Source organism: Dromiciops gliroides, chromosome 6 (assembly GCF_019393635.1).
Source record: "Dromiciops gliroides isolate mDroGli1 chromosome 6, mDroGli1.pri, whole genome shotgun sequence".
NCBI classification, from domain to species: Eukaryota; Metazoa; Chordata; class Mammalia; order Microbiotheria; family Microbiotheriidae; genus Dromiciops; species Dromiciops gliroides.
Genome location: NC_057866.1, coordinates 74,214,139 through 74,240,670, shown reverse-complemented (window position 1 = coordinate 74,240,670; position 26,532 = coordinate 74,214,139). Strand labels below are relative to the sequence as shown.

Here is a 26,532-nt window from a genome sequence, read left to right as displayed (position 1 = left end):
CCATCCCAAGGGACTGATGATGAAGTGTGCTATCTGCCTCCGGGTAAAGAGCTGACGTTGTTTCAATATGGACTGAAGCATGCTAATTTTTACTTTATTTCATTTTTTCCTTTCATTTGAGTCTTTTTGTACAAAATTACTAATATGGTAATGTTTGACATAATTGCACTTGTATAACCTATATCTGATTGCTTACTATCACTGGGAGGGGATAGGAGAGGGAGGGAGGGATAAAATTTGGAACTGAAAACTTTGAATAAAAATGGTTTTAAAATTTCTTTAAATGATAGGTTTGAAGTAGATGGTCTTTAAAGTCCCTCCCAGATCTAATTAAATCATAGAAAAATAAGCATTAAAAAATAAATAGGGCAGCTAGGTGGCCCAGTGGATAGAGCACCGGCCCTGGAGTCAGGAGTACCTGAGTTCAAATCCGGCCTCAGACACTTGACACTTACTAGCTGTGTGACCCTGGGCAAGTCACTTAACCCCAATTGCCTCACTAATAAATAAACAAACAAACAAACAAATAAATAAATAGAAGTCTGTGGTGCTGACTGAAGTATGTAGAACCAGGTGAACATTGTACACAGTAACAGCAATATTGTGTGATGATCAACTATGATTGACTTACTCTTCTCAGCAATACAGTAATCCAAGACAGTTCCAAAGAACTCATGATGGAAAATGTTCTCCACATCCAGAAAAAAGAACTGTGGATTCTGAAGGCAGAATGAATCATAATGTTTCTACTTTTGTATTTGTATTTGTTTTTTACGGTTTTTCCCTTTTGTTCTGATTATTCCTTCACAACATGACTAATGCAGAAATATGTTTAATGTGACTATACATATATAACCTATATCAGATCACTTTCTGTCTTGAGGAGGGGAAAGGGAAAGGAGGAAGAAAAATTTGGAACTAAAAATCTTATAAAACAAATGTTGAAAACTATCTTTACACATAACTAGAAAATAACAAAATACTTCTATGATTTTTTAAAAAAGAAATAAAGTCTAGTGAGCTAATAATAGACAATGCGATGTAAGTTGAATAACTCAAGAAATGTTATAAGACAGAATATTAAGCTTAATATGGGGAACAGAAGATGGAACTTGGAGTCACAAAAACCTGCTCTTTGTTACTTAACTTCTATGCAGTGTTAGACAAGTCATTTATCTGCTTTTGTCTCTATTTCTTCATCTGCAAATCTATTCACCTGGCGCTCTTCATGCTTTTCTTCAGAGCATTCTTTTTTTTTTTTTTTTTTTAGATAGGCAGTTGGGGTTAAGTGACTTGCCCAGGGTCACACAGCTGGTAAGTGTTAAGTGTCTGAGGCCAGATTTGAACTCAGGTACTCCTGACTCCAGGGCCGGTGCTCTATTCACTGTGCCACCTAGCTGCCCCTCGTCAGAGCATTCTTACTGCTCAGTTGAATTTTACTATACATACTTGAAAGTTCACCTGTATCCCCTGAAGACTTCTCTATTCAACCCATAGCAAAATTATTATTCCCTGAAGTCCTATCGCAATGTTTTCTATACATAAATATCATCTTATATTGTAGGCAATATGATCATTGAATCTTTACACTTGTGACCTGGGTTTGAGTCTTAGCTCTACCACTTATTACTTAGGCAAATTACTTAACTTCACTGAATAACATAACAAAGTTATGAAGAAAACACTTTGTAAATCTTAAAGTATAATAGAAATATGAATGGTGACACTAAAGACCCTCACTACCACTTACCTGAATGATAACAAAAGCTTCCTGACTAGTCTTCCTGCTTCCATCCTCTCCACTTGGACAGGTTAATGTTAATTAAGTACCAGTAGGATGAAGACTCAAGACTTCCCAATTACCTATTCTATAAAATCAGATCTTATTACCCTGGCATTCAGGAATCACTATGTCGCTTAACTCTCCAACATATACTCCCCCCCCCACCCCCGAAAACACACACACACACCCAAAAAAAAAAAAAAACAACCAAAACAGTCACACTGTACTGCTTGCCATCCCTTTGAAATGTTCAGCACTTTCCTATGTCAGTTTTTTGGCTTGCTTGTGACTTTCTCAATTCCTGGAATGGTCTCCTTGCCCATCTCTATGCCTGTTGATATTTAACCCCTACTTGCAAACTCACTTTAAATGCCACATCCTTCTTGAAGTCTCCCTTGATCTCCCCAGTGATATTATTTTTCCCAACTGGTATCTCCTTTACTGAATAGTATTTTTCTTATTTATGTATTATGTTTTATTTTGTATTATTACTATTTACTACACCGAAAGTTTCATTTGAAGAAAAATAATTCATTATATTTATTTACATTTGCTTCAGGGCTGAGTACACTGTCTTGTACTTACCACATTCTTAATAAACAGTTATTGAAAATAAATATACTACATGCATGTCTTATTTTTCCAACTAGTTTATAAGCTTTCTGAAGACAAGAGGCTGTGTCTCATACTTTATATCACCCACAGTGATTAGTCAGGACTCTTCCATGTAGCAGGTATCCTGTAAATATTTGTGAATTGTTGCTTTCTTGTTCATATATTATAGCTTGAATATATTAATCTATACCAAAAGAATTTGTCCTGTTTTTTTTTTTTTTTTGCAAAATGACCTAAATTAAACTGTTGGGTTTTTTTCTTAATCTGAATTCTTGGTCTTAAGGGGGGGAGGGGGGGAAGCAACAGGCTATACTGAAATGCCTGAAGGAATCCTTGGAAACATTACATATTCTTCTAGAAGAATTTAAACCACTCTCTGACTTTTTTTCCCTAATAGTTTATATTATTCATATTTATTCATGCTATTTCAGTCGAGGGCACCACCATCCTTCTAGTTACTCATGTTTACAATCTTAGTCATCCTTGATTTTTCCTCTCTCCTTCTTCCCTCTAATCCATTTAAGGGGACAAGTCTTAACCATTCTCTTTACACAATATAAAAGCCTCATTAATTTGCCAAAAGGCAAAGGAGGAACAAGTTCATAGAATCGTAAAAAAAAAAAAATAGAGCTGGAAGGTACATTTCAGACCATCTATAACCTCTTGATACATGCAGAAATTCCCTCTACATATCTTTTTGAAGTCAGAAGGAGGTTTTTAACCTTTTTTTTTTAATGTCACAGACTTCCTTTGACAGTCTGGTAAACCCTGTAGACCTCTTCTTATAATAATTAAAAAAATAATTTAAATAAATACTAAATTTCAGTTAGACATTAGTGAAAATAAAGTTGCCATTTCCCCCATACAATTCAACAGGGGTTTAAGTGTTGGTCTTCTAGTGTTGGAGAACTTGCTTGCTAAGCAACCTATTCCATTTTAGACAGTTTGGACCAACAGTTATTTATATATTAAACTATAATTTCTTTCCCCCAATTTCTACTTCTTCATGATAGTTCTGTCCTTTAGCAGCACAAAGAATAGATCTTATCAATTCTTCATGTGACTGACCATCAGAGATTTGAAGCAGCTTTCCTGTCTCCCTTGTGTTTTCTCTTTTCTTGTCCACTTTGGATTAATGAAAAATTTGAGTAATTAAATAGTTTTAGGGACATGAAACATGATAGCTTTCAAGTAATTATAGTAATGACTGACATGGAAAGGGGTGGCAGGATTATGTCTCTTCAAGTATTATTAATATTTGTCTACTTTTTTATTTTAGCTTTCTGTTAAGTGGTATTATCATATAAAAAAGAAATATCAGATTCCTGCTTAAATAACCCAGATTTAACATTTTTAAGACTTGCAAAGTGCTTTCCTCACCACTACCTCTAGAGGTAGTCTATGCAAGTGTCATTGTACCCATTTTATTCATGAGGAAACAATCTCTCCAAGGTTCAAAAACTTACTGAGGGTTATATAGCTCATAAATGACTAAGGCATGATTTGAATTTCAGGAATCCTCACTCATATTCTAATACTCTATTGTGCTATTCTTCTGGTGTATTACTTGTTATATTCTTGTTGCTGTTGTCAATCACGTCCTACTCTTCATGACCCCTTTTGGGTTTTTCTTGGCCAAGATACTGGATTGGTCTGCTATTTCCTTCTCCAGCACATTTTACAGATTAGGAAACTGAGGCAAGAAGGGTTAACTGATTTACCTAGGGTCACAGAGCTAGTAAGTGTCTGAGGCCAGATTTGAACTCAGAAAGATGAGTCTTCCTGATTTCAGACCCAACAATATACCTACTCCACCACTTCACTGCCCTAACTTCCTCTAGTGTAGTACTTAGCTACACAGTTATATAACTTTGTAGAAAGATTGAGAAAGTTTAGATGAGCTCATGTAGAAACATGTGCCTTTATAATAATGACCTACTTCATGGGATAAGAATGATTTTTGCTAATCTTTCATTCTATCTAGGAGAGCTATTTTGCTTTCCTCAAATAGAATTTATTTCTCAATTAGAATGAAATGTAAATATAGTTATTCTGTGTTTATAGTTATAAGAGAATTTCTAAAGAAAGGTTTTAAATCAGCTTATTGTTAATATTTCATGCATAGGCATTGGGTTTATTGTCAGCTAGTGCTGTCATGTTCTATTTCCAAGATTACTTAAAGTTCTATGAAAATTTAATCACACTGCATAGGTTTAATCTGTTTTTTCCCCTTCTTCCAAGATTAGTTAAACTGAATTGTGTGTGTGTGTGTGTGTGTGTGTGTGTAGTCAGATAGTTCAATGAAATTGGAGAAACACCAAACATCTAAGCCTCAGTATAAGTTGAAATTGAGTTATTTGCTCTTTAGAAATGTTTTAAAGGAATCATTTTATTACAGTGCCTCAGATAAAATGGAACTATATTTTCTATTGAATTATGGAATTAGAAAATTAGAAATACTTCAAGGCCATTTAAGTGCACATTTCTTTTTGCTCTTCTTTCTTTTTTGAATGTTAAAAAAAATCTACATTACCTTACTAGATTCTATGCTAATTGGGGAAAAATTCTATTTTTTATTATCCTTACTCTTTATCTATATGATGATACTTTGTATGTGATAGTTGTTTTGTCTGTGTTAAATTGAGTAATACTGTGGACTTACATTTATTTTGTATACTTTTCTGTAGTAATTTAATGTTTCTAACATTTTGATTTCATAGAATTCTAAAAGTGTCTATTTGTTAAAGCTCATTCTTATATGTTTCTTTTTTGCTGTTGTTTTTAGTGATCTCAGTGAAAATCAGATTCAAGCCATTCCAAGGAAGGCTTTTCGTGGTGCAGTTGATATTAAAAATCTGTAAGTACATTCTTATGGAATTTTGTGCTGAGTTTTCTGATACACACATATTTATACATACATACATACACACACACATATATATATATACACAAATATATGCATATATACACACACAAATATATGTATATAGTAGTAGGGCCTCCACCAGTCGTGGACGACCATGGATCAGCACCTTGTAGAGCCACAGGCCACAGTGTGGCTGTGCAGTCCGATGTGGGAGCCGCAGCTCCTGAGTGACTTATAACTGGTAACTGCCGCATCCTGTGTTGTATCTACCCCATGAGGAGTAGCTGGAGTGTCCTCTCCAGGGAGCTGGCCTGGGCAGATCAATATGGAAAACAAGCTGTTGCCCATGCAGCAGGTTTCCCCTCTCTGTGACATTGGTGGATCCAAAGGAGAGGCAGAGGCAATACAGTTTGGCACCAGTGCCCCGCAGGAGTTGCCAGAGGGATGTGATGTCCAACATCCAACTGCCTAAGGGACTCCGACTCCTGATTTTTCCTCAGGGTTAACTCCTGAAACCTTTCCCATATATGGGTATAGCCGCAAGGCAGCAGAGGTTTAAAATCAGGGTTTCCTTCCCCTAGGCTTGCCTGTCAAGGCTAATGAGCCCCACCTGCCTGAAGTGACTGGTTTTAAGGTGCCAGTGACTCACCTTAGCCCCTTGTCCTGTTAGTGAAAACAGTTCCACCACAAGAATCTGGCCAGGAGTTGGGCTTCAGTTGTCAGAGGCTATTTGAGACACACGCCATTGGAGCATTTTATAGAGAGTGGGAGCTCATCCGCACTCCCACCCCGGCATGACAAATATATATACACGCACACACCATAATGAAAACATATTGTAAGTAATATATCTTAAAACTGGCCAAAGAATCCTACTATATTCTGATACTTTGGAAAGTTGGTAACTGAGGAGTTTTTATAATGTGGTTTTATAAGCTTTTCAGAGTAATGCTGCATATAGAAAAGGAGGAATTTACTTGTTATTAATTGCAAAATGATTCCTCAAGGCATAAAAATAATGTCATGAGACCCACAGTGTGACTTTGATTAAAAGGTATTGCTAAAGTTGTATTTTCTTCCCTTTTTTCCCTCAGCCAAGTTTAGTAGCCACTTGCTCAGTTGGTATAGTTGTTTATTATTCTTTCTGGCCAGAGTGGATAACAGTTTTCTTTTAAAGATCTGTGTTGCCTGGAGCTTTCAGTAATCATTTTCATTAAATTCTATAGGCTTGAGGAAGAGTCCACCTGAGCCCATTTACATTTTTGTGAGAATATTTTTTCATACCCTATTTTAATATCTTTCATAGAAAAATGAATTTATGCCCTGCTTTTTTTAAAGGCCTGTGTCAGTCTTTTTCTTTGCCTTGACAAATCTTTAATCCAACATCTCATGTATAAGTGTTTCCTTTAAGTGCTTAGAGCTCCTGAAGTATGTACTTTTTATGATTTAAGATAACTCAGTGACAAACCAAGTATTTCTAAATGGATATCTTTTTTAAAAATTTAAAGATTTTATTATGCTGTAAAAGTGATTTTGTTTGCTCTCTAGTGGATGCTAGGAAGTAAAAAAAAAATATTCCTTGATTTCAACAATAGTTTGGAGAATAAGTAGAAAATAAATTTTTGGAAAATCTTTCCTGAAAATAGCACCAGGACTGTATTTTTTCTTATCTGGTTATAAAGTTACATGATACCTGCAATCTATTTTAAAGGGTTAAATAATATGAAAATTTTCTATGAAGTCTAATTTTCCTCTTTCTCTTTAATTAGGGAAATGAGGTGTTTTTTTCTAAGTTAAATAAGATAACTGTTTTAGTGTTATGTTTAATAAAAACACATTTACCTAATATTGCAGTGTTTGCAAAACACTTTTTTCTCCACAACCTTGTAGAGTAATAAAGGATTATTCCACTAGTACAGAAGAGGAAATGGATGCTTTGAGATCAAGTGACTTGCCTTTGAACATGTAGCTAGGAGGTATTTGAGATGAGTATCAAAACTCAGGCTCCAAATTCTTTTTCTGAATTATGGAATCTTAATTTGAGGGCCAGTGGGCTGGCTATCTGTTATACCACACTGTCTCTCACTTGTTTTCTTGAGCACCCAGTTCCCAGACTTTTTCCTCAGTATAGGCATATTATACTTTGTTATATATTTTATTTAATATCAAAAGCATGGGTTTTTAAGTATGTTGAAGATGCTTTGAACTTTGGCCCTGTTGTTCATTAGGTCTCTCTTGATATACTTATCACTTCTTCCTTTGTAATTTATTTGTGTGTTATTCTAATTCTTTCTCTCTATTATAAGCTCTTCAAGCACAGATGCTAATCATTTTTGTATGTCCTATGGCACCCAACAGAACATTTTGCCCAATTCATGCACCCAATAAGTGTTTGTTGAATTGAATTACACTGAACATTACAAGGAGAAAATGAGCTATGTATTAGCCTTTTCTAAGTGACACTGAGAAACAGCATGGGTCAATGCAAGGAGAGATACAGTTGGAATTATGGGAAATGGGAAAACACCATGGCCATGATAATTACTTGTATTTTTACTGTGGGGAATCATTTACCTTCCCTGAGTCTATGTTTTCATCTATAAAATGGGGGCGATAGTACTTGTACTTGCACTATTTTCCTCAGAGATTATTTTGAAGAAGAGTCTCTGTAAATAACCAAAAATCTATATCTGTGACTTATTGTAATTATCATCATAAATATCACCATCATCTCAGCATTTCTCAGATGGTAAATAAATAAGAGGGGAGATATTTTTTGCAGAGAAACTGACAATTCAATCTATTAAAAAAATGGGAGCAACAGTATATTTTGGAGAAAGACCATCAGATATGATGCATAAAACATATATTATATAGAGTATAGATAGCATGTCTGTGTGTACATACACACACACACCATTCTAGAACATGATATACACATACTTTATTATTAATTGGAAAATAGTCACCAAATCTATGATGGAGAATACATGAAAAGTTGGTTGAAACCCTTTAATAATAATTTTCTTGAATCATTTATAATCAGTCAATCAATGAATAAAGCTATTTCTTCCTTAATATGTATAGAACACTATGCAAAGTTCTAGGGAATACAAAAAAGGATAGTAACACAACCTCTGTTCTCAATGAACTCAGATTCTAATAGAAGACAACAACCCATATAGCAGATTTCACTTATTTGTCTATTGATGACAGCTGGTCAGTAGTATTTGTTCATGGGGGAAGGAATGCCAAGGCCTTTCTCTACAATGATTGTTAGGATGCACTGAGAAAACCACAATGTTTAATTTGGGAAAGAGAGAACTTGGGGTAAGCGTCATGGTGAAAGTGAGGACATGTTAACTCTTTTAACTAGACATCATGGAATCTGACTTTAGTTTGATATGAAACAATATACTAATAATAAGATCAGTATTAAAGTAGAATGGAATATTTCAGGAAGCATTTGAAGTCTTCAAGCAGGGACTAAATGACCACAAAAAAAAAAAAAAAAGAGGGGATTGTCAAAGGGATTCCTGCTCAGGTTTGGGGTGAATTTTGGAAATTCCTTCTGTTTCTGATATTCTATGATTTGATTTTCCTGAGATATCTTTTCCTGGCTGGAATATGAGAAAAAGCATTAGGAAGGTAGTCATATTTCCCAAATATCATGGGGACATGGGGTTGTAAGGAAACTTAGAAATCATCTAATCTAACTTTTGTTTTTATTTTACACATCGGGAAACTGAGGGCCTGCAATGTTAAAAGACATCTTAGGGGCAGTTGGGTGGCTTAATCATTAGAGCACCAGTCTTCAAGTCAGGAAGACCTGAGTTCAAATCCAACCTCAGATACTTACTGGCTATGTGACCCTAGGCAAGTCACTTAACCTCAATTGCCTAAAAATAAAAATAAAAGACATCATAGAAAACATAAGGTGGGGTTGGAGGTGTGGGGACCAATTTTTAATTGGGGAGTGCGAGCTAAGCAGCTCCCCGCAATATTGGGGCAAGGAAGGAGACCGGCAGCCTCCCTTGAAACAGAACAAGATTTATTTTAACAAGAACGAACTTAAAAAAACAAACAAAAAAAAAACACACACACACAGGATCAGTAAGATCAAGGGAAAAGAAATAAAATGGGGAAAGGGAAATTATAATACCTGAAAAATACCACTGTCCAGGAATCAGCTGAAAATACACAGCAGAATGCCTGCCGCCTTCCAGCTTCCACCTAGAATGCCCAATTCTCCTCCCCCAAACCTAGAAACACCCCAGACAGGCCCAGCCAATGGGATGGCTGCTCTGACAGTCACATGACTGCCCTCACTAGGTTTCCAATCATTATAATTTTCCCAGGCCCATGTAGGCCTCAGGGAGTGGTGAGGAAGTGAGCTACAACCAGTGGGTGGAGCACTGTGTGGTTTGCAGAGCCCCAGGCCAGTATTGGGAAGGCATAAAAACCTCAAATAATTCTTTACAGAGGTATGGGGGGGGGGTAAGCTAGATGGTGCAGTAGATAAGGCACTGGCCCTGGATTCAGGAGGACCTGAGTTCAAATCCAGCCCCAGATATTTGACACTGTGACCCTGGGCAAGTCACTTAACCCTCACTGCCCTGGTGGGGGAAGGAAGGAAGGAAGGAAGGAAGGAAGGAAGGAAGGAAGGAAGGAAGGAAGGAAGGAAGGAAGGAAGGAAGGAAGGAAGGAAGGAAGGAAGGAAGGAAGGTGTCATTGTAATATATTCTACCTCAACATTCTAGCCTTTTGAGATGGATGGATTTGTAAATGAATGGGAAAGGGGGCATTTATTAAGTGCTTATTATATACAAACCTCTAGGGATACAAATGAAAAAGAAGTCAGTTCATTCTCTTGAACAGTTTACATTCTAACAAAGGGAGACAAGATTTAAAGGAGGTTTCAGCTCGAAATCAGATGAAATGGCCCAGTGGACCTTAGACTACAACAGGAAATCAAATGGTAATGCATCTTCTCAGCATTATTTCCATTTATGAAACCATATCTATCTCTATTTTTAAGCCATTGGACAGTGACTAGGCCTCTGTCTTGAGAACTTTCTTTTCTGGTCTTCAGAAACTAAAGCTTCTGAGAAGGTGGGGCACGGGGAGGGAGTGTACCTGCAAAACCAATTGCCTCGTCATTTCCACATTGGAGGTTGCTTTCGGGGAGGTTACTTCCTTACATGATGGTTGTAGGACTGGCTAAAAGTAGGGTTGGTGGTCTTGATAAGGTGGAAGTGTGGAGCTGCTCGCTCACTTGCCCATTGCAGTTGGTTGGCAATTGCTTTTAGTGATGAAAGAGATGGAAGTTCCCTTCTCCACATTGGTTTAGTCACTCAGTAATTATATCCACTAACCTTTTGTACCCAAGAATGTAGATCGTCAGTTGGTGTTTTATTTTGGTTTCCCTTCTTCATCTGTTTATCAGATCTCTATTAGCAATATCTATTCACAAGAAAACAGGCAAAATATGTAAGTTCACCATCACAACCTTCTCTCCGATATCATTGTCCTATCTACCCTAAGCAATGGTCATATCCCTTCTTTGATCTTGCTCTTTCCCCCACAATTTATTATATTGTGCTATTGGGTTTAATTTTTTTTATTTTACTCAAAAAGTTGATCTATACTATAAACTATATGATCAAGTTTATTTTATTTAGTTGGATATCAGTAAAGATACTAACTAAAACTTGCCTTCACTGTGAAGATTTTAATCACTAGTTTCCTAAATGAAACACATAAAAATCATCCCTTAAAAGAGAATACACTTTTTATTTCATTTCTCATTTCTTGCCTTAAGAAAAAACAAACATGCAAAAAGAAAATTAACTTACAGAGTAGATAAATTAATAAAATCTTTCAAATTATATACTTATTATTTGCTTTATAATAAGATTTACTACAAGTTCTTTTAATTAATTAGGTCTTTATGGTTATTAAAAATTGTAGAATTATTAAAAATAATGAAGAAATTCCATAAAGTAGGGGACATGTGTACTTAAGTTCATTCAAGTTCTCCTTATGTGCTTCAGACTAAAGTAATAATGGATATCTCCTCTTAACAGTTCATGATACCTTGCTTTAATCATGATCTCATGCATGTGGTTTCTACTTGTATGAGATTCATCAATACAGATGCTATTCTGTAAACCATCTATTGATTATCCAACGAATGCACCAAAGGTCTTTCACTATTTCATGGATACTTATTCAACATCTGATTATCATTCCTTGATGTCTTCTTCACTATTACTTATACAGAGCTCATTATTGGTAATATGTCACAAACTGATTAACTATCTTATTATTTCTTAGATTGTAGTTATTTACGATTCCCAGTTGTATAGTTCTGCTGGATGTTTTAATATTTAAAAAGTTATGTTTGTAACATGTTGAATTTATTATATATTTAAAGACTAGCTATACATTATTTTATATAAAACAATTTTTTAATCTTTTTGGAAATCATTATTATTATTGGTCAAATTCAGGATGAAGATAATAATTTTAAAATAAAATTAAAAGATACCTCTGAGTATTGAAAGCAAAGTGAATTTCTTAAATGTGATTCAGCTAGGTCTCTGTTGAATTCTGGACCAAACTAATTGTCCGTCTACAATACATATCTACATGCATGTAGTGATCAATTAACTAAATGAACTACCCATCCATCCTTCACAATCTAGGTAACAATAATTCTTTATATACTTTGTTTTTTTGCTGTGTGAATTATTCAGCCAACATCTTCTGAATGGTCCTAGATCTCATGTTGGAGAATCCATAGCATTCTAAAACTCAATATAATGAGAGTAATGACACATGGAGAAGTATCTTACAGGTATCCTTGTTCCATTTAGCCTTTATCCAGGACATCTTCCATGACTATGGAAAATAATTTTAAGAAGCATTTGTCTCCTTGCTATATGCCTCATTTGGTGTTGCTAATCAGAGAATCATTAGAGAAAGGCATTTCATAAACTAATTAATGGTCTATATAATTTTAGTGTATGATTTAATATCAGAAGTACCTTTTTGAAGATATCCATGAAAACTTTATTTTGTTCCAGCTAGTCACTTTTTTTGTGTTTTTCAGAATTGATAAATAATAAACACAGTAGGGTCATTGGCATGTATTGCAAGTCTAATGACACACTATGGGAAGAAAATGACCATTTACTTTTAACTTTAGGAGGAATTTGGTGATAGAAGGAAAGGGGAAATGATAATGCTTTCACCCCAAGGTGTGTCAGCACACCCACCACAATCTTTACATATGTTGATGAGTGCTAACTTTTAGTTATGAAATATTTCAAATGACTGTGTGCCTGTGAGGTTATTTACTTTAGAGAATCATTTGGATACTGTAATTTTCAAGAATATTTTCATATATAATTCTTATAAAAATTTTATAAGGATGAGAAGCAGAGAGATGTAGGTCATTTATTACTTCTTACTTTTTTTGGATAATAAAACCATCCATGGTAACCATTCTTTTGAAATTGTTAAAAATCAGTCTCTCTTGGTGAAACGTTCATTGCTCCAATCATTCAAAAAATCAATTTGGAATTATGAAGATGGGGACAGTAAATAAAGTATCCATACATTATGATGCAAAGAAACCACTGATGTGGGTATATAGCATGTACCTCCCAAGAAGATTAAAAAAAAAAACAGCCAAAACCAGAAATATTTCATATACAGCAAAATATTCATAGTAGCACTTTTTGTGGAATCAAATAAATAAAAACCAAGTAGATGTTGTTTGATTGGGAAAAGGTTAAACAAATTATTTTGCATAAACATAATATATTATCACTGTACCTTAAGAAACATTGAATGTGAAGAAATCAAAGATACATGGGAAGATTTATGTAAACTGATGCAAAATGAAGTAAGCAGAACCAAGAATACAACCTACATAATACATATAACTATGAGAGTGGAAGACCAAAAGCAAAATCGAATAATATATCATTAAAATGATCAAACTTGTCTGCACATAAAGGAGAACACGCATCTCACTTATTTCTTTGAAGAGATGAGAGAATGTGGATTTTGATATGTTGATTAGTTTTGCTGAACTGCCTTTTTTGCTTTAGAAAATTCTTTGCTACAAGGGATGGTTTTCTGGAGATGAGAAGGAAGGGGGTATATATGGAAATTATATAAAATTATATGGAAGATTATATAAACAAAAGATACCAATAAATTTAAATAAGCAATCAAATAAATAAAATGTCAGGCCACCAATTAACAAAATCAAAAAGAAAAGTAGAACTAAAGGTGGCATATTCTACTCTCTCCACTCAGGTCAAGTCACTCACACCACACCACCCTTATCAACATTTTCCCTCATACCCCGGTAAAGACAATGGAGGATTCAGAGTTTAAGAACCAAAACAGTGCACATAGTCATTATAGAAAGAATCAAACCTTCTTGCACTTGGTCCTGGATGCTACAACCTCACTTCTTCACAAGCCACAGCTACTAAAGATACAGAAAAGAAAAGTCTTATCATCAAAGTCCTTGGTACTATGAGGTGGTCCAGTGTCAGAAGCAGATGTAATTTGATCAAGGAAAATTAAATTAAAGGAGATGTAATACCATCTGCTTTGCTCCTGTACTCAATCTTTCCATATGACTTGAGGCTGAAATGGTGTGTATGTGTGTATAACACATATTATATACATATACACAACTACATACACAAATAAGATTTTAGATGATAGACATAGATCAATGATAGATGATAGCTAGATAGACAGATGTTAGATAGTCTCCCCCACTAAAATGTGAACCCCTTGAGAGCAGAGGTGGTCTTTTTTTTGTTTGGCAAGACCAAGTTTTAGCAAAATCTTTGCACATGGTTAAGTGCTGAATAATTACTTCTTCAATTAATTTCTATGTATCCTAATAATTATTGCCTAATGTCCTATCCTCAGATACTTGTATTATTAACTCAGCCCTTTCTTGACATCTGAAAGGTAAAAATATCTTATGCCTAATATAATATTGATAGTTATCAGTGCCTCCCATCTTTCTGATAGAGCCTTAGTTCCTGTCTAAGCATATTTTGGCTTCCTGATTGGGGATATTAGATGAAAGGAGTGGAACAGACAAATTCCGGCAAAAAGGCTCATGGCTGTTTCACAGTACCGGAATCAACAGTCCATAACATGATCCCAAAGGATTTCCTGATGATATAAGACTGTATGATGGGCCCCAAATCTATCTGAAGGCTGTAGTTCTGATTTTGAACACTTGCCATCAAAGTTATGAAGACACTGAAGCCTAGAGACATAAAATAACATTTTGTTAGAAATATTATTCCTTATACCAAGAAGGTCAGAGCTACATAAGGCTCTTTTAATATCTAGAAAGTTTTGCTTAGGGGTGAGAATGAACTGGATATTTTTTTCAGTAGCAAGGGATAAAAAGGCTTCAGAAATCATGCAGCTTCTAGAAGAGTAATAATTCATATGGGGAGCTATCCATGGTCCCGTGATTGCCTTACCAATTACCTCTACTCTTCATTTACATTTTTTAAAGTTTTGATGCCCTAGCCCATCCACATTACTATATTTCCTGATCTGTCATATCATTCTAAGTAGAAATTAGAGGATTTTTTTCTTTCTTGATAAAGGAAATTTTATAAAATTATTACCAAGATTTTGAGTCTCCGTAGCATAAAAGTGGAGCCCTAAACAAAACAAAACAAAACAAAAACCAACAAACGAAAAAACCTAGCAACATCTTTGACCTAAAAGATCTAGTATTAGGACACATCCGCTGTTAGATTCCTTGACTGGTATCTTCTACACTTCGTAAGAATTTAATTACCTTTAGCAACCCCTTTAAGGATACTGAAATTTCTAACATAGGTCTTATTAACTTCTATACTTATCTCTGAGTTGCAGGTATATTGAAACTATAACAATTACATGACCAGTAATTTGGAGCTTATTGCCTTAAGAAATAAGTAGTTTACCTCTGAGAAATATGAGGTTATGCACTGATTATTCAATTAATTAATTTTTTAAAAATCTGGTCAGTTCTGTTTATAATGCCCGTTGCTTACACTTCCATCTAGTCAATTTTTGAACCTCCCAATTTTGGTGATCACAGATCAGTTGAACATATTTGAGCAGAGCTGGAGGATTGAAAGCAGTTGGAAATTGTAGGATGCAGAGAAGGGGGGTGGGGGGGACTTCTTTTAAAAGGATACCTCTAAAGTATGAGGAGAAAGAAAGATGAATGGGAGGATTTTAAGGAATCTATTTGGTGCATGAGAGTAGGGTCAGGGAAGAAATGTGTAGGGATTCAGTGAAAAAGTTTCATCTCTAGAATCAGCGCACCTAGATTTAGATCTCATCTTTGTTACTATCTATGTGACTTTGGTCCAGTCACTTAACTTCTTTTCGCAACCTGAAGAAACAAATGTCCCCTAAAGTAATTTCTGATTTTATATGTATGATGCATAATCTTATGAGAGATAATCACTGGCATTCCTAGCCCCTGGATCTACCTTTATACTTTCTCTTCATAAATATTCCACAGCTGGTAAGGGACAGAAACTTTAGAACTTTTACTCCAAGTCAGGGCAGGACACCTGAGGCAGGTTTAGAGGGGAGAGATAAAATGAAAGGAAACTCTCAGAGTAGGATCAAGCTACCTCCCCTGATATCTAAAGGCCCAATGGCACAATGCACCAATGCTTGGAGACCAGGGTCCTTCTTACTTCAAATTGTGGTTTAGTTGCCAGGTTCTCTGAGTGGACTTTGGACAGAAGTGGGCAGTGGTCTTCATTTTTGTCCCTAGGTACCCTTCCCCCCCTACCCCTTCCCACCACAATCTATATAACTTCATATCTAGTAGGGAGTAGTTGAAGGATACTGAGAAGAATAGGAAACCTGAAGTATAAGCTGTCTCTCATACAACCAAACTACTATAGAACCTTTATAATTTTTCCTCCAGCCTTAGCCTGTCATATATTTGTTGCAAATTTCCACTGGACTAATAATTGAGACAGTGCTTTCATCATGCCATTCCCTTGCTTGAAAACCTCCAGTGATTCTGTATTATAGAATCACGTCAAAATTACCTACTTAACTTTGTAAGCAAGGTCCTCCACAATCTGAACCACAACTATCTTTTTAACATTCATGTTCTAGCAATCTCTTATAATAACTCTCAACTCTAGCTGACTGTTCTACTCACTATCCCCCCCAGACATGCTCCTTCCTTTACACCATCACAACCCCCTATTTAGCATGCCTAATGCTTCTTCTTTATTTGTATAAATGCTGCTTTTTTACCCTGCAAATACCGACTCAAATTTGACCTCTCCTATAAGGCCTCCATGACTCTTCAATCAAAAAGGACCTCTCTCTCTAAAAGCCTTTCACACTTATCATCTGCTGGCTTTTGGTCTCCATTTGGACCTTTATTCAGATTGCTCTATACACACTTTTAAGGATCTAGAGGGAGACCATTTCATTAAGGATACTTTGGTTCCTCATCTGAGGGTAGGGGCTTGAATTGCAATTAACCCCAGATCTTGGTTGGGGTAACCCCAGACAATTTGGCAGCCCATATGAGACTGGACTAGACTGCTCTAAAAAAATGTATTGTTGTTTGTTTTACTTTTCCTTTTATTCTAATTGTGTTTTTTTTTCTGCATTCTTACAGAACCCTACAAACATAAAGACTTAGCTTTGTAATTGAATTTGTATAGCTTTTTATTTGGCTACAAAATAAGTACATATCACATCGATTATGAGGTTCTTTCTGGGCAAGATATCAATTTGGGGGGGTATCTAAGAATTGTGAATCATGGACATTGGCAGGGGAGGGAGGAAGGGGGATGGGACCTTAAAAATACAGCTGGTAGAGCCCTCCTAATTGACCAGAGAGTTGTCCAGCACTGGGGATGTGGACCAATATGTCCCCAAAACATCCCGGTTTTATTTGCTGTGACCACAAATATTGAGCTGGAGAAAGAATGTAAAGGTGGTTATCAGAAGAATTCTTTGTCCATTTTGAGAAGTTCAAGGAAATTGGAGAAAATGATAGGATGTGGGCCTTTGTTTAGTAGCACATTGTTTAGAAATTCCTTAAGCAGGCCTCCTGGTGACTTACTGAGAATTTACAAGGAATAGCTAATAATTGCCTAACTGGAATTTAGGATGACAGATTCGCTACGAAGGTAATCTTACAGACCCTCCCTAGGATGCTTTCTAGGATTCCATTTTTCCCTTTTCTCTCTTGCAAATTCTGTACAGGAAGTGTAAAAAGGTGCTATGTAGGATCATAGCTCTATAGTTGGAACATATATTCGGGCTCATCTAATACAAACCTCGTGTTTTACAGATGAAGAAATTAAGATCCAGAGAGATTAAATGATTTTTTTTCAAGGTTTTACAGATTGTAAGTGGCAGAACTGGCACCCAAATTCTGGACTGTGACTCCAAACGCTGTACCCTTTCTTTGCTTTCAGAATACGTGCCTCTCTGGGCTCCAGATGCTGTATAGAATAGGTTTCCAAGCATTTTTGGAGGCCACCTTCTACATCACCAAATCAGTTTTCCTCCAGAACCAGAAATAATATTGAACGTGTGGAGATTATAACCCAGGCAGTGATATGGAGAGCAGGTGGTGGTGGCTCTTTTTTTTCTCTCTAGTATAAAAGGAGTGCTTTAAACCAGTTCCTTTCCCTTGCCCAGACCCCAGGCTGCTACTCCACAGGTTCTAGTGGCTTCCTCCTAACTTCCCTAAGCTACCTGGCCTGGGTATCTCATTTAAAAGGTTATCAAGGGGCAGCTAGGTGGCGCAGTGGATAGAGTACTGGCCCTGGATTCAGGAGTACCTGAGTTCAAATCTGACCTCAGACACTTGACAACTTACTTGCTGTGTGACCCTAACTGCCTCAAAAAAAAAAAAAAAAAAAAGGTTATCAGGCTCAGAAAGAGCTCAGAATGGGCAGGGATATTATCTCATCTACAGAGATTCAGGACTAATCATGCCTCTCCTCCATAACTCATAGTAATCTCTTACTAATTTGTAGAATGAGAATATACTACCAATCTTGAAGCGTTATTAGGAGGAAAATACTTTGCACACTGCAAAGGCAAACTTGATATGCTATATCCTCAACCAAAGTTTTAGAAAAAAGCACAGGTAGAAAAAAGTAAATAATATGTGGATGTGAGTAAAAATTCCCTTGAGTTTATAAATAAATCTGAGACTTCATAATCTAACCCAGGGTTGTTGTTTTTTTAACATTCTGTGTGTCTTAGAACCCTTTGGCAGTCAGGTGAGACCTATGGATCCCTTCTTAGAATGTTTTTAAATGCATGAAATAAAATCCATACGATTTCAAAGGAAACCAATCTTATTATTGTTGTTGCTGTTATATGTTTACTACAAATAATAACAGTAACTAGTATTTATATATTGTTTTAAAGTTTGCAGAGCCTTTAAATATTATCACATTTATTGAAATAAAGATGTATTTTTTTTTCCTATTCAAATTGACTGACCCAGTAAAATCTGTGATTCCAGGTTAAGAAACCCTAAACTAAACTACTTGTTTGAAAAGAATAAATTGAGGGCTACAGTGGTGACTTGACTCACCCAGTATTATGCAGCCAGTTATACCCAAGATACACAGGTTCCAGTCCTTTTGGCCCAACCACTCTTAATCATTCTCACCTCAAAGCATACTTGTAAGATAAGTGTCACAGGCTGCTTTACCATCTAGTCCTTTCATTGGCTGCCACCTTCTTTATTAAATTGTTAGCAGGAGCAAGAACTTGCACACAACATATGCTCAATAATTTTTTTTGGGTGAATGAAAATGAATGATAAAATATTGTTTAGGCAGATAATTTCTTAGAATGTTCATCAAGCGTTTGAAAATTTTATCCCACCATTACCAAGAGATAAGTAGAAATTGATAGAAAAGTGACTAGTTACCAACTCACCATTGTGATTAAGTGGTAAACTTGATCTGGTTATTCTTACCACTTCTCTTCTGCTAGTCATTAGAAAGCCATCTTGTTAAGAAGGCATTCTCCTTCCAATGTAGAGTTTGATCAGTTTCCTTGAACCTAACTCAAGGTTCCTTCTTTTTCTGTATTTTGATATTCTTAAAATTGTGAAAAGCACTGAAGCATTGGAACATCTATGTCAGTGAATAATAACAATGGTACTGGGCTTACTCAGAGGAATTTCAAAGATCTGTGATTTTGCTAATGATGTAAATTCCTCAACACAGTCATTCCAGATTCTTTACAGTGTACCAGGTAGCTTTGAAAGGCATATTATTTAGGCCCCCAAATTCATCATCCTGAAGCTCACCTGGTGATGAGCCCAGTCTATCACTGGGAGACTCTTATATAACCTGACTCTTTCCTCATTTTAAGGCAGAGTTAATTCTGAACCATCAAAGAATTTTTCAGGAGAGTGCAGTCTCTAGGAGGGCCTATCAAATCAGAAATGCTTTAAGCATGATTAGAAAAAATATCTAATTTAATATTGAGTCCCTGGAGCATATAGTATAAGTAGAATTCATCAGATCTATAAGTAGGACTCAGTTTAAATTACTCTCTTGAGAAAAGAATCTCTCTTAGCTTTAAAGATTCCTAGGTAATAAGACACCACAGTATCACTAAGGGAAGAGGGGAAATGTGGAAGTGAGAGGAGGAGGGAGTTGTAGACCTTCCCTCAAAAGGTCTAGGATTGACAATAAAAATTCACTATACCTTTTCTAGACCCTTTTTTGCTGTAACCTGTGGAACTCCAGGTCACCTTTCATGCCCCCTAATTAATTCAGTACTTAATATATTCTTCCCTGTTCCACCCATAGCTGTTTGTATACCCAGACCTTCCAGTTTTCTTCTATCTCTAGTCTACCTCTTCCAGAAATAGGAAGTGTCAATACCTAGAACTACCCATACTATATGTCTCTTCTCCCACCCCCAAGAGTACTCAGCTGAATTTACCCCAGGTGGCAGAATACCTAGTGTGAGGTCCACACCACTATCCCCTTTTTATCACCATAAAAACATTGAATCACATGGACTGTTTAGTATTGGCATTTTGATAAGGCATTTCTTTAAGGACCCTGTGACTTCCACCCCCAATCTTTCCATTTACTTACATATATGGCCTCCTGTTGCTATCTTCAGCAAAAGCCTTTCTGCTTCTTTATCTTACCCTGATTAAAAATGTCCTTCATGCTTGGATAAATTATTCTCAAAGATTTCCTCTTGCTGCACATTGCTAACTGGGATGTCAGGTGCTACATGTAGTGGCAACCTAAAAACAGATCAGAATTTTTTAAATGGCTCCAAAGGTTGAGCAGAAAGTGCTAAGAATCACTGTCTGTTAGCATTCTACATCTCTGTTAGCATTCCACATCTAAGAGACACAATGGATAGAGGGTTTGTCCTAAATTAAGGAAAACTTGAGTTCAAATCCAGCCTCAGGTACTTACCAGCTATGTGATGCTGAGCATGTCATTTAACCTCTGTTTGCCTTGGTCTCCTCATGTATAAAATGGTAATAATAACAACACTAATCACTCAGGGTTGTGGGATACTATAAAAAATATTTACTTAGGGACTTGGGAATCTTAACACTCTATATAATTGCTACCTATTGTTATTATTACATTATAATTCTATGTTCAGTCTTTATCCATTGACCATCAATGTAGAATCAGTATACCTCTTTCAGTCTCAGTTTGTTCATCTGTAAAATGGACGTATTATCCTAGGTGCCCTCTAAGATCCCTCACAACTCTAAATTCTTTGACTTCTGATCCTGTGATGCCTAAAATATCTTGCACCACATTTAAGAGGCAACGGGCTTAAATACAAAGAAAGTCATTCATACTCAAGTGTATTCAGTCAATCCACAAGGGTTAATGACTTTTAATATCTTTCTTTTATGTTGGGGGTTGATGAGCAGGAAGACACTGGCTGTTTGAAGGTGCTGGTGGTTGTGGATGGTGGGAAGATGATATCAAGGTCAATCACAGCCACCAGGACCACCAAAGGGTAGAAAGGGACACCGGACTCCCCACAAAAGTAATACTTACAGATCTCTATATCCTAGACATGCAGACACAATAACTTATCAGGGATACTACCACTGAACTGTAAGTTGGATCCTAACCCTTACCTGATTTATGAAGATTGCATTAGTTTGTTTTGATATTTGCAAAATGGTTATAAAGGAACATCATTCTGAGAGGAATGGCTAAGTAAGGCTGTATCATATTCATAATATCCCCAAAAGTCCATAATACCCTAGTGATCAAAGCTATGGAAAATTTTGATGACCAGCAGTAACCTAAAGGACCATGTATTGTGCAAATATAGACATAGTTAAAGGGAAGAATAGCAACAGCAAACTTTTTCTGAATGGCCTCAACTTGTGCCCATTGAATAGAAGTCATCTGCCTTTCAGCTACTTCTTGTAGGACACGATTTGCTTCAGTGCTTTCTCTCACACTAAGCTTTCCCTCTGTCTATAGTCTGGTTGATTTAAAAGAAGCTGCATCAGCACTGATTTATACATTGACAGCTAAAGATAATAAGATATGGGCAAACACAAGGCTCACCCTTTTACAGGTTAACCTGCAGGCTGACTGCATTAGGCAAATTTGATGGCATTAAAAGATTTTGCCAATTTGTCTGGAAACAATTTCTCTTTTGTACTGTGTCAAGGGTAACATTTCATGCCATTGTACTAATTTAAATGGCTTTGATAAATTGTACTAGAGGTTAGAGAATGGTACTATGGATATATTTTAGCACTCTAAAAAAAGGCTATTAACTTAATTGTTAAAGGAGATTAATCTATAAAAAGCAAGAGAACTAGGGAACACAAACTTTGTCTTTTAATGTTGGGCTTCCAAAATCTCATGTTTTTTTAAAGGTACCTTAGAAAATAAAACTATTCTTCATGAATTCAGAATAAGGAACAATGCTAGTATACTCTATCATAAGTTGTACATCTCATTTTGGATAGCCTTTTCCTATAAAACAACAAAAACTATGACTTCCGTCTCTCATTCCTGATCTTAGTTTGCATAGCATAGATTATACTGTTTGCATAATGTGTGCTCATTCATGATTGTGGCCACTGTAGATACCTTTTAAAATGAGATGTATCTTGATGTCATGAAATTATAAATCAATCTATCATCTACCTCTATCATTTGTCTATCTGAACATACATGTATATACAGACAAGTTATATATGCACACATACATGCGTGTATATGGATGATGATGATGATAAATGTGTGTGTGTGTGTGTGTGTGTGTACATAGGGGTGGCAAATACCTGTTCCTCAGACTGCAAATACACTCCAAACCAGATTAAAATGTACTTGGGAAATAATTTACAAAAAAATATAATAAAACATAGATAATATTCTATTTTAAACTAAGTATATGACCCACAGGGATCCTTATGTATGGTTTCATGACCCCTGTTACTATTTGAACTTGACACCACTATATATGTGTATGCATATGTATGTTTGTGTGTGTATATGTAATATAAACCATGTCTACTTCCTATATGTATATATATGTATTCTATTTGTGTATATATGTACATACATACATATGTGTGCTTCTGTGTATATGTCTAAGAAGGGCAAGTCAAGAAATGTAAAGCTTACTGAGGAGACACTAGCTTCAATTATTGAGCTGGTATGTAGTATTTTAATAAGGAAAACACTTAGCCTGAGGACAAATGCTTAACAATGCTTCAAGAATGGCTCTCAAATAGGTGTCTTAGTCCAAGTGGCTAATACAGAATTAGAAATGTGAAGGGCAAGTGTATTCGTATTGTGGTCATATTCATAGCCCTATAAATGGCATTTACTCTTCTAAACATCTGAAGCTGATACTTCTTTGTACTAGTCCGGCAACATTTCATTACTCTTTCAAGTGAAGCACTGAAATACTTCCTTTCCTGATATAATCATACCCTCACAAACCTATTCACCTGCTTTAAGCAACAATTCCTTAGGCTACCTTCCTGAAAAGTGATTGTTCGTGGTAAAGCTCATGTTGGTTCTGTACTTGGCTGCTTATTTCAACAAAGGGGATTCCTATTTATGTAAACAGAATTCTTGTTAATTCAAAAAAGAAAAAGAAAAAAACAGAAAGAGGATGTTTCAAAATGACTAGGTTTGGATTACCCTTTAATTTTATAATCAGGACAAACAATTAAGGTCTCTTTTCAACAGTTACTTTGAAATATGTGCTATTTAAAAAAAAAAGTGTTATATTTAAGTTTTTATTCTGCTCTGGTGTGTGTTCGTAAACTATGGTTTAGCCATCCTGATGTGGAATATACTACATGTGAGTTTGTAAATGAAGTCACATCTTCCAATGGAAGAAATTATTTTTCAGATTTTAATCATTTGAAGATTATTAAGATAGACTCTAGATTATATCGTAGACTTTTAAATGACAGAATTCAAAAGTCTGCCATGTTGAATGCAGATAATTAAGAAGGATTCAAATTAAGTGAAGAATCAAGTTTGATACTGAATATGTGCATACTTTCTAAAATATATTACTTCGGGGGATGGAAGGTGTGTGTGTGTGTGTGTGTGTGTGTGTGTGTGTGTGAGAGAGAGAGAGAAGGGTTCTTCTGTTTCTGGATTTGGAGTTCTAGAAGGAAACAGCTTTTTAAAGAGCAAACTCAAAGTATTCTTGCTTTTTCTTGCCAAGGATAGTGAAATTAACATGCAGCTGGGCTTCTCTGATAAATGGATTCTGTTAGGTCACTGAGGGGATGCATGTGACATTAAGTGATTTACAGTCCTTTACCTTAATGAAATTGTTTCAGCAAGATGACGCTGAGAGCTTTTAATGGATAGCTTTTCTTGATGTAATGAAATTGCATTCCTATGGCATTTAATATAAGGTGGAGTTATTATTTACTGGAGCTTTCCCAAGGCTGCTGTTTGCACAGACAGTTCAGAACAAAAAGAGATTTCAGTGGCGGCATCAAGGCCAGAATGGCGTGTGACATTCTTAAGCAGATGAGTTTATTTGGGAAAGCATTTCAGTTAGTGAGGCCTGGATTCATAGGATCTTGAGGAGGCTTTCTTAGGCATAACACGGCCAGTGTTGCTTCTCTTTTACTTATATCCTCCTAATCTGTTTAACAGGCAACTGGATTACAACCAGATCAGCTGTATTGAAGATGGGGCATTTAGGGCTCTACGGGACCTGGAAGTGCTGTAAGTACTGCTTGTCTCTCTTACTCTTAAGAGAAGCTTTCTATCTAGGGAGTTCTAATGTAAGAGCTTATCTCTTAGCAGAAATCTTTGTGTCAAAATGGCCTGGTGAAAAGACACCTTAAACAAATCAGTGACCTGCTGTAAAAGATCCGTAAATATTAGTATGGACAACATATGTATATGCCAGTTTGTATGTTGGGAGAAATTCACAAATATACACATATAGTCTGCCATGAAAATATCCCTTCTTGTAACAGGATATATTATTTACAGAATTATTTCATATATAGCCAGAATTAGTAAGTATTGAGAATAAATGCAGTTAACCCAAAGTGGGGGAAAAATTGCAAATGAAGCTTTTTTTTTATCAAAATATACCATTGTTTATATGATACTTGTCATTTTCAACAAGGTAATATAACAGTATTTTGAGAGAGTTAATTGTTTAGATCAACTCTGTTATTTTCCAAACTCCCTGATCAGTTTGTTATGTTTTTTTTAGGGACCATCTAACTACTGTTAAAGTAGAAAACACACATACACAAAAATTGATATTCTATTGCAATCTTTACTTTTTATTTATTCTTTTAAAATGTCTGGCAAATGAGTAAAAGTAACACAATAATGTAAACTCTTAATCCTTCACCTCAAAATGGGAACTTCAATAAAAATGAAATTATAATTACCAAGGATTTGAAGCTTCTCATACATTCCAGGAATTTTTTTTTCCTGCCAGCTTTACAATCCTGGCTATTTTTTTACATTCAAGAAAGGCGAAAGAATTTTGCCCTCTCCCAGCAGAGCATTCCCCTGTGTTTTAAATCATCCGCAGCCCAAACAAAATAGTCAGAAAATCAAAGAGAGCCTTTGAATTTTCAGTCTTTTCGTTGGAATTTATCCAGAATTCAGAAAACCCTCCTGACTAGTTTATAAATTGAGTTCAGGGAACAGAATGTGGTCAATCAAATAAATTGATTCAGCAGCATTTATACAACAACAGTAGATTTCTGCTCAGTGTCAGTGACTTATTTGAAGTATATTTTGTACTTTTCCCCAATTTGGTTTCAACTTTTTAAGTAAACTAATGGAATCAGTTAAGTTACCAAATATAAATATAAATATATATGTATATATATATATATTCATCTCTATGTAAGAATGTGTTAATCAATGGTAACAAAACTGTTAATGATTGAGATGTTTAATGTTCCTTAGTTACTTAACTTGTTCTGTATATTTCTACTATATTTTTGAAAACCTGTTTTTAAAATCCTGAGTAGCACTGTAATTTTACCTCCAAGAAACAGATCCAATGTATTCATGATTTAAATTTCTTTTATTATGCTTATGTTCTAGCACACTCTCTGAATTAATGTTTACAATAAAACTATTTGACAACAATATTAAAAACAATAGTACTCCTGGTGATACTTCAAAAGACAGTATACTTGAAGTTCAACCATGATCCCAGAGTTAGTAGCATTGTGTCAAAAAGGAAGACAAATGTGGAAATATTTTAAATTACTAGTCTAATTTGGGGGGACTAATCTGATTAGGGTACTTAATTTGGGACTGTTGACTGACTGGCTATCTGACTGCTATTAATTTAATGTGGGCTGTTTATAAAGTTCCACCACACTGCTCCACTCCCAAAATGATAAGCAAAAGATTAAGAAGCCTCTTAACTAAATAATCAAATCAGAGTTTATTTATGAGATACTATTTAAAATTAAGAATACAGGGAAATAATATGTACAACCTGATTGCACTGAGGTGTCTCTTTCCACCTTTCGTGCCTGGAACTTTTTTAATACAATAAGGGCAGTATGTTCCACTTTCACTACTCAGGTCCTTTATTCTAACTCTGAGCCCCTTTCACTTTGTCTATCACCCTGCTTCTAACTTTCCTCTCCTTACTGTTCTCTTAATCTTCACTTTCTCCAACCTGTACCCTCTGCTGACTGCTTCTG

General features: G+C 35.6%; 1 protein-coding gene across 1 annotated transcript in view; it reads left to right on the top strand.

Annotated features, from left to right (window-relative positions):
- Positions 1 to 26,532, top strand: part of SLIT2 (slit guidance ligand 2) — a 412,300-nt gene that overhangs the window by 226,769 nt on the left and 158,999 nt on the right. The window contains 2 exon segments of the mRNA XM_043972009.1: positions 5,184 to 5,255; positions 24,491 to 24,562. Of these exon segments, the coding sequence (XP_043827944.1) occupies positions 5,184 to 5,255; positions 24,491 to 24,562 (144 nt within the window).